We start from the raw sequence: 13,226 nt of genomic DNA, 5'->3' as shown, positions 1-13,226 counted from the left end.
TTAACAAAAACTGTGGTGATCTGAAATACTGTACTTCCTGGTTTCAATCTTCTTCTTTAGTCAAATTTACACAGTATCAAAATAAATCCCGACATGTGGTGGATTCACACCGAATATATACATACATATATATATATATATGTACCGTATGTATGTATATATATATATATATATATATATATATATATGTATATATATATATATACACACACACAGATATATACATATATATATATATATATGTATATATATATATATACACACACAGATATATACATATATATATATATATATACATACATATATATATATATATATACATTTATAAATTTTATACGTGATGTCCTCACAGACACGCTGGAAATGACAATTCATGCTAAACATGCTTGACAAACTCGTTTCCTGGAGAACAGCGTGAAAAAGCAGATGTGGCCAATGGAGGAAAGCTGCTGCTGCTCACACGCCCGTTCAGTGGGTTTCCTTTGTTGAGCTTCACCACACAGCGACTGCATCACTTGACTGCATGTGCCACTCAATGGAAAATGGGGCTCATCAAGGTCTTTGGGGTCATGTGTAAGTCTGAGAGCATCCATCCATTAAGAGACATGTTCAAGAGCATTCATCTCCATTTGTTTCGACAGATATTACAACTCTCTGTGCGGCTGTGGATAATGAGGATGGTGAGAAACTTTACTATTTGAAATATGTGTACTACACTCATCTGAGCTTGAAGGCATATGGTTGCATTTCTTTCTTTTTTGTATCTTAAGTATTCAGCTTTATATTCTTATATGATATATGTTCCATAATCAGAAGTAAAACATAGAAGCAAACCAAAACACCGTTGAGGAAGTCACACAGAAGAAACATGAAGTACTTTGTTCTCGTGCGAGTGACACTTCCTGAGGCAATTTTAGATCAGGTCTTTCGGCTATGTGTTTCTTGTCTGTCTTTCATTATTGTTGCCATATTTCCAATATTACACCAGTTAAAGGTGTTATTATTCATTTTCATGCATGTTTTACTCGAACTGAAGCCGAGACAGCAGTTTGTGCTCATGTTGCGCTGCATTTTATTTATTGTTCCTCTTAAGATGGCTATGCATACCGTACATACTGCTGTTTAACAACTTAAATGACGTTTAAAATGTGAGAGACCCTACACATAACGGGAAAAAAAATCAGCACACCACACGCAACAATATTGGCAATCTGGAGTGACTTCCCCCAAGACAGCTGTCTGTTGTAGTCTCAAGATTGACTTGGGACTGTGAGAGGCAGCATTGTGCTTCATGGGATTTTGACTGATGGAAAATACAAAGAAGAACAAAGAATTATCACTGTAGATGAAGAAATAGAAGAATAGTGGCTAACTGTAATCTCAGATGGTAACTAACTACATTACAGTTGCAAACTGTGCTCGTAATTTTCATTTTGGCTATTGACTTGTTAGACATAACACAAGCAGTTGCTCTTGTATTTGTGCCCGCGTAAACTTTAGGTAACTTCTTGGGAATTGGCTCGCATTCCGTTTCACTTCACAGTCATGAAGTCCGAGCCTCAGTCAAACTGAGTCATTGACTCGCGAGGTGATCGGCTTTCCCCACTCACATGAAGATTTTTTTTTAATGTTCATATTGAACGTTTTTAATATTTACCCAATTCTAACCCCATTATTGTGACAAATCCAATCCCAATACACCTCAAACATAAGGATAATCTAATCAATTTTAACATAATCTGACATTTGGTCAGGAAGGGGCGAAATCACAAAGTCAAAAAGGTCCGATTGTCTTTATGTGTGTACCAGGCCTTTAAGTGTTTAAGGGACACTATTTTTACAAATTTCAATATATTGTATTCAACAATGAAATATCCCTTGTCACAATGAATGGTTCCCCAAACTGATATATATGAACATATTAACCGACTATTAATGGATTTAGCATTCATATTTGAAAAGACTTTCTATTCGACTACATCATCTAATATCTAAAATGACAACAACCATCTCAGTCTATTCACAATGTGTTTAAACTGAAAAATGAACTGTGTGTGTCATCTCCCTACAGTCACCTCCATGTTGATGGACATTATCCCAACCGATGCACTGCCAATTGAAAACCATACGATCTACGGTGAGGAAAGGAGCTCAACAAAAACATTTTCCCCACAAGCCAAGCTACTTCCTGAATTGATTAAGAGATCTCAATGTTTCAATTTTGTTTTTCCACTTCTACTCCAAGATGTTCAAAACGTTTATCGGAGAATTGCGCAGAGGTTTTAACTGATGTCATCTCCTATATATAACATCAAGCGCATATATTTTCACCCGTTTCCAGAGCCTCCGGTCCCATCACTGCACCTGTTGTCTGCCTGGCCTGACGTGTTCCCATTTGAGAATGCAGAGTTTGGATGTAGCATCAATGACAGCTCCGACTGGACCTTCACTTGGTACAGAAATGGGCAGCGCTTGCGTGATGCAGACCAAAATGTCTCATCAAGTCCGTCCCACCGAGCGGCACTAACGATCACGGCAGCGTCTCGGGCGAACTCTGGAGAGTACTCTTGTAAAGCTCACCACAAAGTAAAGGGCGAGTCCTCCAAGAGTAACCCAATTGAACTGAAAGTTTATGGTAAGTTTCATATCACGCTATCCCTTTCTTTGTTGAAAATTATATTCATGTTAATTTGGGACGTCCTCTTCCTGCTTAGCGAACAAGCCAAAGCCAATGTTGGTGCTTAACCCGAAGTTTCAGGAAATGTTCCCTGGAGAATCTGCCACCTTTCAGTGCCTAATTAACATAACCTTTGGATGGGACTATCTGTGGTATCACAATGACAAGGAAATCCAACGATCTCTTAATAATAGTTATAGAATAGTTTCTTTATCGCTGTCCGACAGCGGACGATACCACTGCAAAGCCGAGAGAGGACAACGTCCTTTCTACACAGAGCAGAGTGAAACATCAACACTGCAGGTGTCCGGTAAGCTTGACACACTACTTCATGGTTTGTTCAACATACGTTCTTCATCGTTCTGACTGCTAATTGCAATAACTCCAGAACCACCCTCTCCAACCGCAAAGCTGCGGACTTCCTGGTTTGACGTGTTCCAAATGGAAAGTGTAGAGCTGACTTGTGACGTGGGCAACCCGAACTGGACGTTCACTTGGCACAGAAACGGAATGGCGCTCCAAGAGGACCCGGCACTGGTCCCGAGCTTAGGGGGATCTCTTCTTAACATCACCACTGCTTCTCGAGCCCACCAGGGAAGATATGCCTGCAAAGCACACCTTAAGTCCAGGAGAGTCAGCTCTGCTTTCAGCAACACCGTAGATGTTACAGTTTATGGTACATGACGTTTTTACGCTTTGGTTGTACATAGTGTTCATGTCATTTCCCGGAAGCTTAATTGTAACCGTGCAGTGTGCGGTTGTCCGTTGCCATGCCACTCAGTGGCCTTTTGATATTTCAAAAAAAGCGTGTTCGCCCTTCTCATTTTCTCGAAAATGGACGGATGGAGGTTTTTAGGGCTTAATGTGAAACTAGACAGTTTGGTTTCTCCTTGTCTTAATGCAAAGCTCGCCTGTTGATGAATACATTCAACTCTCACGAGTCAATATTTTGCTATTATATTGTGCAGTTCCGCAAATAAGCAAGACAGTGAAAGGATTGCGGTTTGTAACAAATGACCATGCCGATCGTTACAAAGGTTTCAGGTCTTCAAAATTGCCCTGACTTTTATTAACTGAGGCCAATTTTCTTTTTGTATTGGGTCAAAATGTTTCTTCGTGTATGTACTGTAGTGATTCCCAATCAATCTACATTTGGAAACGGGTGTACACAGGGGTTTAGTGGAAGAGTATTTAATTGTCCTGCCTGTCACTATACATCGCTGGCATAAATAAATGAACAAATATACTGTATATTATTTGTACTAAATACAATTTTTGGGGGGGACCAATTAAGTGAACCTAAATATAGTTTGGATTGGGAATCACTCAGGTGATGCCTACTCATGACTGAGGTATTGATCCACTTACTGTGTTTGTTTCAGAAAATATCCCGAAACCGTCACTGAGCAAGGATCCTGTTTTGAACTCGATGTATGTTGGAGAAAACACCACATTCACCTGCAAAGTTCATGTGGGGTCCGAGTGGATGTACCACTGGTTTAAAGACGGAAAGCAGCTCGTGCCCACGGACGAAACCCTCGGAATCCACCTCAGTCCTCATGATGGGGGGGCCTATTGGTGCAAGGCCATCAGGGGCCAGAGAACATCCACGGACATCAGCAGCAAGATGACTCAAGATGTTCTCGGTGGGTTCAGTTCAATCTGCTGAAAAACGTTATTCATTAAGTTGATTTTTTTTTTTTTTACCCCTTTTAAACCTCAGGAAGTCTATGAGTGGAACAGCATTTAGTGTGCACCTTGCTTCCTTTCCAAGCTGTTTTTATTCTGTTGAAACAGGATGTGGTACTGTGCAGGGAGGGGACGGAAATGAATACATTTAGCGGCGAATATTAAACTGGGGCGGGTGGCGTTGACCTGTTTCGTTTTTCTACTTGGTCATTGTTCCTCTGCATTTTAGATTTTCTGTTTCCAACGGGCCATGAATATATGGATTTAATACATGTAGATACTCTATAGACAGAAAGATGAATAGATAGATAGATAGATAGATAGATAGATAGATAGATAGATAGATAGATAGATAGATAGATAGATAGATAGATAGATAGATAGATAGATAGATAGATAGATAGATAGATAGATAGATAGATAGAGAGAGAGAGAGAGAGATAGATAGATAGATAGATAGATAGAGAGATAGAGAGATAGATAGATAGATAGATAGATAGATAGGATATTGAAAAGTCACACAATATCAGAATGGCTGACTGGTCAGTATGTGTTTCTTTTCAGAAATTCCTCTTCCATCTTTGACGACAAGCAGAGGGTGGGATGATGTGTTCCCCACCGAGAGCGTGACATTGAGCTGCGCGATGGCCAACAGTTCTGGCTGGACGTATACGTGGCACCGAGACAGTCGGGTGATCCCCAGTGATGACGCGGTGTCTTTTGGGCCTGACGGTGCCACCCTGTCTATCAGCTCTGCTTCGACTTCTCACCGAGGACAGTACTGCTGCTGGGGGAAGCTCAAGGGCAGGTCTGTTAGGAGCAACTGCTCATCTGGAATGACCCTCAGGGTTTATGGTGAGTATTCTTTCTTGAAAAACACACGCAGTGGTATCTTGACTTCCGGGTGCCCCTTTACAAGGTTGTCGAGTCAGGAGTTGTCGCTCACTGTTTTTTTTTTTTTTTTTGCTTTGAGTCGTCAGCAAAAATGTGACCTGCAATGAGTGAGCTACAGACACTCCTTCACTTTGATGACGCCAGAAAACGTTACAACAGCTGGCCAACACCGGTTCACGTTGTTTGATTGGTTGCCGACTTTTTGCCAAATTCTCTTTTTCCAAGCATGGGTCCTAAGAATGTGAGAACTGAGAAGTTGATGATGTCCATTGGCTTAAAGCACAAAATCATGTTAAAACACGAGAGATGAACGTGTAGTCGACTTGGAAAAGCAGTATGAGCATTGTAATACAGTATACAGGAACAATACGCCCCGCCGCCTTAGGCCCTTACATTTAAGACCACCCCTGCAATAAGTGAAATCCGCAATAAACTGTAGAAATAACCCTTTAATACTTCCAGGCATGTTTTTACACTGTAGCATTTATGACAGTTATTTAAAAGAGAGTGGGACAGAGCGATAGATAAGACAAAAATATTGTACTGTTACAATCCCTCTCTGTGTTTACAAAATCATTTTTTCCAAACTAACAAATCTAAATAACCATCTCACTATATACATCAATAATCATGCGCAAAGATGTACATTATAAAATTAACCAACAGCCATGGCTTTCTGTAGGTGTATAAAGCAGGATTAAAGGGGATTGTCTTCAGCAAAAAACGAGGCTGGGCTTGAAATACTTCCTGTTTTAATGCTTGCTCTTTCAAATTTACAGTGTCAAACATTATAGTGTGCCGCTCTCTAGTGGCCAACAGTGGAATTACAGCAAGACTGTGAACCTGCGATGAACACAGCACTACACCAGAGCAGATGGTGTGAAAAAAGGCTTTCACGCCAGCCAAGGGTGTCAAAATAATTCAAAACTGCGTTTTGTTCAGTGAAGGGGAAAACAATGCAAATACTGTTCTTTTTTTTTACATTATGTTGTATTATAGTTGTTATGTTTTTAGACAGAATATAGAGTTGTATTTTTCTGATTAAAAAAAACATGTTATATTTTTTGTGGGGGCTGTAGCTGATTAATGGCATTTCAATTCATTTCAGAAAGTTGAATGGTGCTACGAGTGATATGAGTTAAGACGTGGTCACGAACAAATGTAATGCGTAAGTCAAGGTACCACTGCATTTGGAAAATTGCAAACCACACATGTAATCATCATTTTCCTTTTAGACAACAAACCCATCGCCAAACTGTGGCAGGACCCTGAACACATGGTCATGCACACTGGAGATTCCGTCTCGTATAGCTGCGACATCAACCAGTCCTCTGGTTGGGAGTATGTGTGGTACCAAGATGACACTCAGCTCCCAGTATCTGGAAACAATTACACAATACATTCTGTGGACAAAACAAACACTGGCTCATATAAATGTGAAGCAATCAGAGGTAGAACTACTAGCGTCTTCAAAACCCAACAAAGTCGAGCTTTAAGACTCCAAGTTGAAGGTTTGTGTGCCCATCTCTCTTGTAATAGTCACCTACGGTTTGTGTTTCATTGGTAAACTTATATGCGATCATTTTTCTTCCGCAGAACGGCCGGCAGCATATATAATCGTCTCAACGGGATGGTCTGAGGTCTTTTCCACTGACACTCTTGTGCTTAAGTGTGAGGTGAAAGGTAGCGAGGACATGTGGAACTACACATGGTAATAACATACAATCCAATCCAATACAACAGTTTGATTCGAGAATCGAGAAAAATATGCTTCATTTGCTCGATCCGCCTCATGTCAACTGCTGGGGGCAAATGCGTTTCCCATAAGAGTTTTAGTTCTGCTCAAGGTTTCCTTGGATGGCACTTTTCCCCTTTCTGTGCCTTTACTGTGCCACTTTGATTCAACATTTTGAGTGGATGTCAATAGATTGTGCAGGCGGACCTAATGTTGTGACCTGTGTGTGAAATAACAGGTTTATGGAAAGGCATCAGATCATGAACTCGTCGTCTGACAAATACACAGTGACACCCCAGAATGACCCTGTGCAGAGCCAATACACTTGCCAGGGTATTCGCAGCGGGCGACCTTCTTACTCCAAAGAAAGTGATTCTCTCACAACGAAGAACTTGTGTACGTTTTGAATTCCATGTGGATGTTTGGTCTTTGATTACGTCACCAAGTGCTTCCTCACTTTCGTTTGTGGCTTTGATTACCTCTAGTGTTAAAGCGGCGGGTGCTTCTTTCCATCTCTGGCATTATCATCTTTGGTATCGTTGCCGTTTTCTTCGGCTGCATTGTTCTGAGAGTCACCAGAAAAAAAGGTGTGGTGGACATTTTAAGCAGGGGTTCTCAAAATTGTGGCTCCAAGGACACCAACAGGGGAGAAATTCCTCCATGGATCACCTCATAATCCTAATCCCTAATGTGCACTTTTTTGGAATGATAAGATGTGGTAATGTTTTTGCAAATTATTTTCTGCCACCCGCCCCCTCCAACGGACCACAATTTTGAGACCTATCAAATGTGAGCCTGTGTTGCAGCATGCTGACCAGGTGTCTTTTCTAATTATGCAGCTGACGATGATGTAGGGCCAGAGGAGAGCGAGCTCTTCCTCACCATGGCTCAGCTCAAGGACCGTGATGGTATGGCGACACAGGACAGTCTCTATTTCCTCATATTGAATGACTTATTTTGAAGCTATTTTAGAAACCACATGCATGGCTTGTCTCAGTCTGGGCGTTGGCACTCGTGTTTAAGTTCCTCTCTCTTGCCTGCAGACGCTCCTTGTCCACTAGTTGATTACATCACAGATGCGGAACTAAATGTTCCAGCAAAAGGTACAGGGCAGATGAATGAATAATTTTGTGTCGCTAAGCTTGTTCCTCAGTTATGTTTCTTCTCATTTGTTCTGCAGAAGGCGCGGACGTTATTTGTAGTGAAGAAACACCGCTACCGGTATCCTCTCAGGATGACCAAGGTAACGTGGTGCTGTATAATTTTAATAATGCCGCTGCCCACATACAGTTTTTGTCCCTTTATGTCGACAGTTGTGGCAGTGGAGAGCAGTGAAAGACCTCCTGCGGAGGAAGGTGCTCTGGTTTCCTTTCAACACTGAGCCGCTATAGATGTCTGTGTTAGAGTATTTGAAACCTGCATGCAACAGCCAAAGAAAACGTTTGTGAAAATAACATAATAATTGTGAGAGTGGCCACTACACAACATATTTAAACTGATGGTGGTGGTGCAAATGAAAAGTCAAATCTTCACTGGTATAGATGTCAAATAATATTGGTTCCTTGGAAGTGTAGGGTTCTATTTTTGTTGATGAACTCATTTAGGTACTGTTGTAAAATATTTTGGAACCATTACTTTGTACATAAGCCGACGGCTGTCAAAGTATGCACAACTATTCCAGCAAACACCACATTAGACAGTTACGACAAAGTTTAAAGACAGGAGCTGTACCTTTAATGTAAATGCGACAGCAAAATGTGTTCTCTGTTGGTCTATTGTGACCTGTTGGATAACAAGTGATGAATAAAACTACAGTAAAAAAAAAATACACTTGAAGTAAATCTTTCTGTCTGCCAATGTATCACCACCCAAAATGTTCAAAATATTCCACTGGAGGAGAAATCACCACGCATGCGCCTACGAAAGGGAAAACAAAGACACGTTTTTATTTTTTGCTGTTTTTTTTTTCTTTTTTCTTTTTTGTCAGAAAAGGAAAGACTTCAAAAATGCAAATTGATCTGCTCGATTGATGGCTTACATCTACTTGAGGATATCGGCCAGTTTCTCCACATAGTAGTCGTAGTTCTCCTTACAGTCTTCCCAGGGGGTAAAGCTCTGGTCCTCCTTGTCCACGTAGGTCTCCCAAACATGCTGGAAGTCAGACGGCTTCATCATCCTCAGCTTGCAGCCAGCGTTCACCAGGGCCTTAAGCCCCTCCACTATTTCTGGCTCCTCGCACTCAAAGAGACGAGAGCAGAAAACACACAGACGGAGCTTCTTGCGTTGCCGCAGGATGTTGGCCACCTTGGCTGCACAGGCCACACAGGGGCTAGAGGTCACGTACCATGTGACGTCATATTCCTGTGGGGGGTTACTGTCAGGAAGTACCTTGAAAGGAAAGAGAGGGGAGGAAAAAGGTTTGCACTTCATGTACCTCTTTTCTATTCAAATCAGTTCAGTTCTGGTTCAATTAGAAATCCATTTTCTATACCGCAAAATTCTATATTCCGTATAAAAGTGTAACACTTTATCTGTAGAGTAGTTAAGCAGCGGTGACGCTGCAATGGTGGGAGAGGGGCCCCAAATGAAATTTTGCTTCGCGCACCATTAACGCTTTTGCTGGCACTGTGTATTGTTCTCATTAGAACCTGCAGACGGATTGTAGTAGCCTACTGATTGTTGATTGTAGCAACAATTGCACCAGGTACTTTCACAAAAGGGTTCAAAGGTATGTCCCAGGAAGCTTTGAGGGCAACGTCTGCACCAGTACGGGTGACCAATCGAAACTCAAAGAAATGGGTGTAACTTTTGGGAACCGGCCCAGAATCATCACCGAAGCTGCCGTTATGGAAAAGGGATAACAGTATGAACAGCTGAGCAGGGAGCACATTACTTGCTGAAAGAAAGCCTCTTCAGCGTGAGCTGTGGCATGTTCATCCTCCATATAACCTTTCAAAGGCTCCGTGCTGCCTCCTGGCGTGTCCACTCTGTAGCACAGCAGGGTCTTGTTCCTGCCCGACGAGTACTCCACATTCCTGAACTGAAACTTGAAGTAGAATGGGCTCATCTGCTCTCTGGTAGGAAGTAAAAAAATGTCTGTAAATTTATGACCACATTGCAAGCTTTTTGAGCAAAGGCAAAAGGTGTGCTGATAAAATTGACGGCTGGTACATAGGCTAATTGTTAAAAAAAAATAAAAAATAAAAAAAAGAGTTGGGAAGGGTTCGCACACACTCTACTTGGAAGAACTAGAAATACCAATACTTGTGTGGGGGAAATTTAAATGTACTTAAGCACAAACATAAACATATATTTCAAACATCAATTTATATTCAATGCCCATTTTGTTAACTTGGCACAATAAAAAGAAATGTATCTGCAAATTAAATAGTTCCCCTCTTTTCTTAATTTTCATAGAGCTTGTACTGAGTCTCCTAGCTAGCTAGCTATCTAGCTAGCTATCTAGCTAGCTGTCGAGCGAGGTTTATGCTACCAAAACAATTGTTCTCATTGCTTTGCTAACATTGTAAAACTAGTAACAAAAAAAATAGTAAATTTGCTATTAATAAATGGAGGGGAAATTACACCATATTTGCATACGTTTTTAAAGATTATATGGAGAATTTTTGAATGCATGAAGCTAATGGTTTTTAGAATGGCACAAAGACAACACATTCGCTAGTTAGCGTTGGCTCGATTTTTAGGCTATCAAAACAATGTGTTCCCACACGTTTGCAAATATTGTGAACTGAGTAACACAAAATGTTGAATTAGCTAACAATAAGTGATTAAAAATAGCCTGAGAATTATTGAATGCCAGAAGGTGATTTCTTAGGGTGGCACAAGATACAACACTTCTGACAACATCAAACAGTTCTCTTGAATAAGGCCATGGTTGGGGAATATATGTGCTTCTCCAAATCTGTTGCTATTGTCGCTAATGCCCTGGTTCACATTCGTCCATATTGCTGCTGTCCCTGTTTTTTTCACCAAGATACCAAGATCTCATGAGTCAATCAAGAGCTCGACCACAGTTGACTTCAACTCTCTCCTGTTTGTCTTTTTTAAGTTGTGTCATCATCAGCAAATGTGGAAAGAAATTACAAGCCTATTTGGACAAAATAAGGAGTAGAAAGTACTACTATTACTTTTGAGTAAAAGTCAAAAGTTGTTGGAAAAAGTAAACTGAAGTATAGGTCAGATACCTCTTAGTAAATACTGCAACAAGATAATTTTCCATAAACCCATTTCTGTTTTGAGGCAAATGAAGTACTGTATACAAAAAGATCTATATGTGACTCCTTATTCCTCCAGCAAGTTTCAAAATACAGGTATATCCCTATATTCACTGAAAATACGCGTGCAAAAAAAAAACAAATGCACCAGAATAGCAAGCATCTTACCCACCCTGTGACGATCTCAAATGGAGGTAGTTCAATGGGCTCAAACTCGCCGTTTCCATCATTTTTCTTCACTTGCACACCTGCTGCCCCAGCAGCTTCCCCGTTCCTCTTGTCCTCATCCATCTCAGGGGCCGTCTCCGGTTTTTGGGCAACTTTGTCCTGCTTTTTGCCACATTTGGTCTTTTCTTTCTCCTTCTCGTCATTGGTTTTGTTTTCTGCCTTCTTCTCCTTGCGCTTAACACTGACCCGGCTGCTTCTGTCTGCCATGATTTTGTAGGAAGGAGCAAGTGAAGAGTGTTGGATGAAGAGAAAGAAGGGGGCGAGAGAGCGGGTGCAAGTGGAGTGATAACCCGAGTGCATCAACAAAAATAGAAGCCATTGTGATCTGAGTCATATCATGTGCATGTCTGGCTAGAGCAGGCTCGGTGAACCCACTCCCCCCTCTCGGTCCCCACCCAGGCCCTGGATGCTAAAAGGGCAAGAGATGACAAGACAGCATATTGAATAACAAAGGTAGGACTGCCCTCACTGCAGCTTGACTGTTATTCTGTTCACTAGGTGCTTAAAGCTTCAAGCCATACTGTAGTTGGATGTAATTGCTATACAAAAATCTGCACCAAACACCTTTAGATGAACTACAACAGATACTCTGATGTAGGTCCACTCTTCTGGACGATTGGACAAATATTACAGAATGAACACCGTAGAAAGTCGGTTATCACTGCTCAACTCCATATTCCCTCCCATTTTCAGCTCCTGTCAGTGTGAGGACTAGGTGCCCCAACACTTTTTATTGACATGGCGTACTTGTCTTCAGACCGTTCAAATGAGAGACTAAGCGTGAGATCCCTGAAACAAAAGATTCCCCGACCTCTCGTAACTGTCGGCGGTCAGCAACGGGCAGGTTATTAATAACATAAACTGGTCTGTTTATCCCTGTGTGTGTACAGGGTTACCAAGGCTCTTTCGATACAGAACCATAACTTTTGTTTTTGGCAACAGTGCTGTCCTGCAGCACTAAGCAATAAGCTGCCTAAGCCCCCAGCCACCTAAATAGAGGAGTGCAGACAAACATGATGCCTCTCTGTGTTATAAATAGCAAAGGGAGCATGCAGGGTGGCCCGGTATGCATGTGCCTGTGTACATTCAATCCATGAACTCACTCTGTATCAATACGGTTCGTCGAGTAGGGGAAGGGAAGAATTGGTTTTGTAACTGCACATGTACCGTGGCTCTCTGCACTGCAGATGTAATCACTTGGCATGAGGCAGAGTGGGCAGGGGCGTTCAATTACAATTTCCTCCCGTCCTGCAGCCACACTCTCAGCCAAGTAATTCATTTGAGAGGCAATTACCAATAGGAGCTGGCTGGTCTAAACGCAAATGGATGAGCTGTCACAGTCTGGTAGAGGGAGTGAGAGAGAGAGAGAGCGAGAGAGCTGCATAAACAATCCACAACACATCAATGGGATGGGCAGCAGTCAGACAAATCATCATCGGTATTAGAAACCATGTTTGAAACTATAGTGACATCATTCTGGATGGAAACTATATAAAGTATGATCCCCATAGAACACAAAACGGCTTACGTTGTTACGACACCCTGGGACCAACAACGCTTTACACCTTACAATCAAGGACACCTTACAGCCTAGAACCTACGACACCTTACATACAAGAACTCATGATCTCTCTCACCCTAGACCAGGGGTGGCCAAGTCCGGTCCTCGAGATCCCCTATCCATCCTGTTTTATCTGTCTCCCTCCTCTAACACACCTGATTCAAATGATCAGGATTGTTATCAGGCTTTTGCCATGCTTCCTGATGA

General features: G+C 41.6%; 2 protein-coding genes across 3 annotated transcripts; one reads left to right on the top strand and one right to left on the bottom strand.

Moving 5' to 3' along the window:
* The first annotated feature begins 443 nt into the window (after positions 1 to 443).
* Positions 444 to 8,839, top strand: LOC147152926 (cell adhesion molecule CEACAM5). 2 transcript variants are annotated; one of them, XM_086044382.1, is made up of 16 exons: positions 444 to 573; positions 642 to 680; positions 2,072 to 2,137; positions 2,342 to 2,635; positions 2,715 to 2,987; positions 3,066 to 3,353; positions 4,060 to 4,323; positions 4,931 to 5,221; positions 6,496 to 6,771; positions 6,857 to 6,971; positions 7,234 to 7,391; positions 7,481 to 7,582; positions 7,835 to 7,903; positions 8,039 to 8,098; positions 8,176 to 8,238; positions 8,309 to 8,838. In XM_086044382.1, the coding sequence occupies exons 1-16, from the start codon at positions 543 to 545 to the stop codon at positions 8,374 to 8,376; spliced, it is 2,457 nt and encodes an 818-aa protein (XP_085900508.1). In that variant the 5' UTR covers positions 444 to 542; the 3' UTR covers positions 8,377 to 8,838. The 2 variants fall into 2 exon arrangements, with proteins under 2 accessions (XP_085900508.1, XP_085900427.1); XM_086044301.1 differs by having other exon boundaries at positions 8,176 to 8,839.
* apobec2b (apolipoprotein B mRNA editing enzyme, catalytic polypeptide-like 2b) lies at positions 8,730 to 11,717 on the bottom strand. Its single transcript, XM_086044626.1, has 4 exons — positions 11,403 to 11,717; positions 9,889 to 10,069; positions 9,034 to 9,383; positions 8,730 to 8,912 (listed from the first exon to the last, which is right to left on the bottom strand). Exons 1-3 carry the CDS (start codon positions 11,663 to 11,665, stop codon positions 9,036 to 9,038), a joined length of 792 nt encoding a protein of 263 aa, XP_085900752.1. The 5' UTR covers positions 11,666 to 11,717; the 3' UTR covers positions 8,730 to 8,912; positions 9,034 to 9,035.
* Positions 11,718 to 13,226: the final 1,509 nt, after the last annotated feature.

The sequence above is a fragment of the Filicampus tigris genome, chromosome 1, assembly GCF_054856515.1.
Source record: "Filicampus tigris isolate MCC_2025a chromosome 1, RoL_Ftig_1.0, whole genome shotgun sequence".
Classification (NCBI taxonomy): Eukaryota; Metazoa; Chordata; class Actinopteri; order Syngnathiformes; family Syngnathidae; genus Filicampus; species Filicampus tigris.
The sequence above is the reverse complement of the archived record's forward strand: the minus strand, read 5'-3'. Positions and strand labels throughout refer to the sequence as shown.

Coding starts and splice junctions, on each gene's coding strand:
- LOC147152926 (XM_086044301.1), top strand. CDS start 543: ATGGGGCTCATCAAGGTCTTTGGGGTCATGT. Junction 6,772..6,856: donor TTTAAGACTCCAAGTTGAAG/GTTTGTGTGCCC, acceptor TTTCTTCCGCAG/AACGGCCGGCAGCATATATA. Junction 8,099..8,175: donor ACTAAATGTTCCAGCAAAAG/GTACAGGGCAGA, acceptor TTTGTTCTGCAG/AAGGCGCGGACGTTATTTGT.
- apobec2b (XM_086044626.1), bottom strand. CDS start 11,665: ATGGCAGACAGAAGCAGCCGGGTCAGTGTTAAGCGCAAGGAGAAGAAG. Junction 10,070..11,402: donor CCATTTGAGATCGTCACAGG/GTGGGTAAGATG, acceptor ACTTCCTACCAG/AGAGCAGATGAGCCCATTCT. Junction 9,384..9,888: donor AAGAGGCTTTCTTTCAGCAA/GTAATGTGCTCC, acceptor TTTCCTTTCAAG/GTACTTCCTGACAGTAACCC.